Genomic DNA, 5,531 nt, shown 5'->3' on the forward strand with positions numbered 1-5,531 from the left:
CAGTCTTCAAGTTAGGGCACTCTCCCCCACTGAAATACTTTCAGAGGACGCTCGGCCAGATGGCTGCCGCCTCGACAGTGTGCAACCTAGGGCTCCTACATATGCGGCAAACTAGGGCTCCTACATATGCTTCAGCTCTGGCTAAAGGGCCGGGTGCCACAGAGCGCATGGCGCACGGGCACCTTGCGCATCAAAGTAATGCGCGACTCCTAGGATGCGCTGACCCCTTGGCGCGATATGATTCTGTATCGCCGGGGTGTTCTTATTGGCCAAGTGATCAGGAGAAAGACTGTTACAACAGATGCATCGAGCACGGGCTGGGGAGCCGTATGCGACGGCAGACCAATCTTCGAGATGTGGTCAGAAACGGAGAAGTTGTGGCACATAAACTGTCTGGAACCGAGGTTACGACTCTTTCTTTTGAAAGACAATAACTTTATACACGGTGCACTTTTAGATTTAAAACTTTGCAGGATGTTTTCATTCACTTAGAGCTGTGTTACACACTGCATGAAAGGTAATTTTCAAAAATTCATTATAGGGGCACTTTAAAATAGCTTTTGCTTATGTTATTTATCTGCACATTTACTACATATTATATGCAGTAAATAAGTAGCGGAGCATGAATCAATGCACATTACATTAAACATTAATTCACCTGATCAATTCTCGGTTGCATTTAAAGTTTTCTCTCTCTCTCTCTCTCTCTCTCTCTCTCTCTCTTAAACATGTTGGTTAAGGTTTCTTATTTGTTATTTATAGACATTTTTGCTCATGTAGTCAGAGTGATGTGAACAGATATAAACACACTCACCTGATATGGTCAGCGTAACTTTATCACTGGTGTGTGAGTATCGTGATCCTCCTGTTTCTCTTCCAGTACAGCTGTAATTACTTGTGTGAGATTCACTAACAGAACTGATCCGGTATTCCTGAGACTGACTGACATGAATCTCTGAATCATCTTTATTCCAGCTGTAGCTCCAGCTGGTGACGTCTGTCTCCTGTATGTCACATGTGAGAGTGACCGTCTGTCCTCCTCTGAACACACGTCCATCAGGCTTAACACGCACTACAGGCTTGGGTCTCTCTGTGCAAAATAAACTGAAGTTTAATTTAACCGACAGCACATGATACTGTTGATGAATGCTGTTTATTTTCATAATTTTATAGTAAACTCAAAAGTCCTGTAAAAATAGCACTGACCTCCTACTGTTAGCACGCCTCCTTGGCTTTGTGTGGTCTTTTTTTCTACAGTACACGCATATCTTCCTCCATCAGAGACATTCACTTTTCTCAGTGTTTCTGTTTCAGAACCAGCTTTTATTCTCTGAAAGTTTTTGAACCAGTAAATTTGTCCAGTTGATCGTCCCACATCACAGATGAGAGTAACTGTGTCTCCAGTGAACACTGAACTCTGGGGCTTTACAGTTACTTTGGGCTTGTCTGTAAATATTTCATGATACAATCCTGAGTCATCATCTATCGCTACTTATGATTTCTGTTATTTATATTAAATGTTTCTTAATTTTGCCTCACACGTCAGCTTATTTTCTTTGTCATTATGAGTAATATAATTGTATGGCTGTTTTATGCTCTTCTAACATGAGAGGTCTCATAAAGACGACACGTGAAGACTCCTCAGATTGGGTGCTGAGCTCACTTGGGTGCTCAACTTTCAGGAAGTATTTTATTATCAGCCAAATTTCCATATGGCAGTAACATGAATAATATGATACACGTTATGTGGTTAGTTAATGTCATGTATTGAGATTAAGCAGACACAATTAACATTCAGTCTGTCTAACATACAGCATCTAGAAATGTTTACTAGTAGTTTTTTTCTCAGTTGGAGTCAATTCATTGTTTATGCATTTAAGCAAGATCCTGATGTGTATCAGTGATGATCACTCACCCGAAACACTCAGAGTCACAGCATCACTCCATTCAGAGCAGAATGATTCTTTGCAGCCTTTACACTTGCATGACTGTTTGAGCTGTGCAGTGATCTTGAACTCTTTCTCCTCAGAGTTGTGCTCTTCATCTCCACACTGCCATGTGTATGTCCAATCTTCCCCCTGTATGTCACATGTGAGAGTGACAGTATCTCCTCTGAATATCTGTGATGGTTCAGGCTGAACAGTCAGACGAGGTTTAGGTGCCTCTATAAGAACCGAAAAAACAGAAGTTATGCTAAAACATCCAAAGAAGCCACAATAATCTACACATCTACACGTGTATCAGTGTTTATTTCTTGTCTTTGTCCAGGAATGGTGCAATACAATGAAAGCACTTACTGCTGTATTCCTCTGAAGCCTCTTGCCCTGCATGATGAGAACAATAAACTCACTTTCTTTATAACCACATTTTTTTCTCTGTAAATAAAATCCCCTCTTAACATGTTATTATTTTTAAGATCATAATGTATATGCATTATATTTAGTATCATAATGTATATGCATTATATGGGTGAATATTTGAAGAAATATATAAATCACCTTGAGTGTGTGCAGGGCGGATGTTTGAAATCAGCACTGAAAAGTGAAAAGAGACCATTATTGATTAATTATTAGATTTAGTTGCTTCTAAATAGAACTACATGAATATCTTTAAAAGCTTTTGAAAGGAATTCCACAAGAAAAGCATAGTTTAAATTGCCATTTGAATAGTTTACACTGATTAAAAGTTTGAGAGAGAAATTAGCTCTTTTATAGAAGACTAATTCAAAATAGCAAACTACAAACAGTGTCAATGGTATTTTTTTACAACAGATTTTAGACCAATTGTATATTGTTAATGAGCAGAATTGCTCGGCTCAACTCTTTCTATCATCTCTATTCTATCAAATCAGATCAATCTATCTCTATACTTTCAGACCTATCAAAAATGGAGGGAGTCAATAATGACCAGAATGACAGAGGGTGAAAGAGGAAGATTGAAGACAACATCTATGTGCATTGCTAAGAATATCAATGTGATGCTGTCCTCATACCACTGAAACAACAGAGACACTAAACTGCAGATCTTATTTTGCATGCCATCAGTACTTCATAAGTGGTCAGTAACGTCACCACATCACATCACAAGTAAAGACTATAAATAGATGCACTAACTGCTGATGAAGATCTACTGAAGAAAACAAACTTCCAAAAATTTCAGAACATGATAAATAATAAATACAGATCTCACTCAGCTACATGCAGCACATGTGAGTATAATTAGCTTTCATACACAGATATCATGAACTGGATTTGATACTAAGATTAATAACAGCATGAATGAACATATTAAATACATAAGACGATGAAATACAGATGAACACTGATTCACTACATCATTACACAAAATAAGAAATGAATGCATAAATGAGAAAATTATACTCACAGAGCATTAGAGGAAGTAGACTGAGCTCCATACTGATCTATTAATGACACAGTCAAACACACAGGCTGTTTTATACTCAAAACTTCCTACAAACAAATAAGGAAGAAAATGACTCCCCCGTAAAATGTGTCATCCTGTCTTTTGTAATAATTTTTGAAAGTATGGAAGATTCTTTACACACACACACACACACACACACAAAGTATAATTTGCCAAAAGCATGATTATTGCTATGACTTTTTATACGTAATACCCCTGACTATAGTTTCAGTCTATATTTTGTTAGTATATTGAGTTTTGTATATGTTCAGTAAGCTCATCAATGATTAATTGTTTCTGTATAAATTATAAGAACATATAAAACTCTCATCAGACATGTTCATACATGGACTATATACCTATGATTTGTTAGGGAGGGATGCAAAGCTTTTTTAAACCTATCGTCAGACTGGTCAAATAAGGTAGTTTTGACTAAATGTTGTTGACTGTCTCAGAATGTGAGAAAAGGGAAGTATGAAGCCACAAATGTTACTGCAATTTCTAAAAGATTTTGCAACCATCTGTTTATGGGTAATTGAATGATGTCTGGTCCACGGCCACTTTAATCAGAATTCATCAGTGCAAAATGAGATGCGTAAGTGACTGGGGGTCAGTGTGAGTGATTTATCATCTGCTGTTGTCATCTCATGCCATCTCTGTGTGTGTGTGTGCATGAGGGCCTTTATCTAAGTGTGATACTATTAGAGGGGGTCTTTACAATGGAGATCTTTCTGTATTCCATGAAACATATATGTGATATTATTCCATTTTATATCAATGGGTTTGTCAGTCCCATGGAAATGTAAGGATGGTTTCACTATGGTTCAGGTTGTAGGATTGCCGAATGACTATGTCTATCAGGATGATGGTATAAAACTTAAATAAATTACCACCCACTGCTACTAATACCAACAACGGATATAAGCGCAATTAGAATAGCAAAGTATGTGGGAAAGCATTGCTATTGCGTGACTATATTGTATCACAACATCTTCAGGAATTCCAAAAGGAAGATGGGTTTGGGACAGGAAAGTATTCTGACTGTCCAAACCATGACATAAATCTTATTTTGGCACTTGATTAGAGTCCGAATTGTTAAACCCACAGAGCAGCGGTGGAAAACAAGTCAAAGTACATTCACAGACAGTCTTCCGCTCTCAGGCCTCTGACAGTCGCTGTGGGTGCTGACGTGGGTTGACGTGTGCTTTAAATAGAGAAATGACACGATGATCTCTGTAATTAGAATCAGGATGAAACAAGATAAAACAAACATTTCTCCTTAATTTGGTCATATCAATTAATAGCCACTGTTTAAACTACTTGTTTAAAAATATTTGGCAGATCATCTAAATTGTAACCTTAATTTGATTGTGTCATGTTCGCTGCCTTCCTGTCTGATTTGACTGTGATGCTGTTTGAATTTTAGGGTTTATAATCAACATTGATTAAAGGGGTCATATGATGCAATTTCATTTTTTCCTTTCTCTTTGGAGTGTTACAAGCTCTTGGTGCATAAAGAAGATCTGTAAAGTGTGACATCAGTGTGATACATTTAATCAGAGGGAGACAACTGGCTGTTTGTATGAGCTTTAAATGTTTGACACATATAGTTAGAAAATGTCTCCAGTTAAAGATTGACATGTAAGAGACGTTTATTTATTGGTTTCCCTGTCTTTCATCCAAAACAGTAACTCTCAAGTGACACACACACACACACACACACACACACACACACTCTCTCTCTCTCTCTCTCTCTCTCACACACACACACACACACACACACTCTCTCTCTCTCACACACACACATACACACACACACACACATCAGGCACAAAATCTGAACTGTAAATTGTAAATGTCCTAAAGACGCAGCAATTTCAACATCGTAATATTTCCAAACTATTTTTGATGATAGGCCTATGTCTAATCATGTAATCTGTTTAATTTGATAACAATAAAGTATATATGGAAAATACATTTCCATTATCCCTCCAGCCAGTGAATGACCTGTGATATAAAGAAATGATCTGCTTTCATTTGTTAATGCTTGCACACAGTACCAATAAATTAATAAGTTTTATTCATCAGTTCATACAAAAAAAAAAAAA

At 37.3% G+C, this 5,531-nt stretch overlaps 1 protein-coding gene and 1 long non-coding RNA gene across 2 annotated transcripts in view; both read right to left on the bottom strand.

The window, feature by feature from the left end:
* Positions 1-2,229, bottom strand: part of LOC107749733 (low affinity immunoglobulin gamma Fc region receptor III-like) — a 2,776-nt gene extending 547 nt beyond the window's left edge. Inside the window, exons 1-4 of the mRNA XM_016564880.1 lie at positions 2,216-2,229; positions 1,916-2,112; positions 1,207-1,446; positions 815-1,090 (exon numbers count right to left, since the gene is read on the bottom strand). Coding sequence (XP_016420366.1) covers positions 815-1,090; positions 1,207-1,446; positions 1,916-2,112; positions 2,216-2,229 — 727 coding nt within the window. The remainder of the gene's footprint in view (positions 1-814; positions 1,091-1,206; positions 1,447-1,915; positions 2,113-2,215) is intronic.
* A 68-nt stretch (positions 2,230-2,297) lies between these two features.
* LOC107749742 (uncharacterized) lies at positions 2,298-3,453 on the bottom strand. The gene is made up of 3 exons (XR_001641076.1): positions 3,385-3,453; positions 2,499-2,534; positions 2,298-2,324 (listed from the first exon to the last, which is right to left on the bottom strand). It is a non-coding gene; the product is annotated as an uncharacterized LOC107749742 (long non-coding RNA).
* Positions 3,454-5,531: the final 2,078 nt, after the last annotated feature.

Source organism: Sinocyclocheilus rhinocerous, unplaced genomic scaffold, assembly GCF_001515625.1.
Source record: "Sinocyclocheilus rhinocerous isolate Xijiao unplaced genomic scaffold, SAMN03320098_v1.1 scaffold9861, whole genome shotgun sequence".
NCBI classification, from domain to species: domain Eukaryota; kingdom Metazoa; phylum Chordata; class Actinopteri; order Cypriniformes; family Cyprinidae; genus Sinocyclocheilus; species Sinocyclocheilus rhinocerous.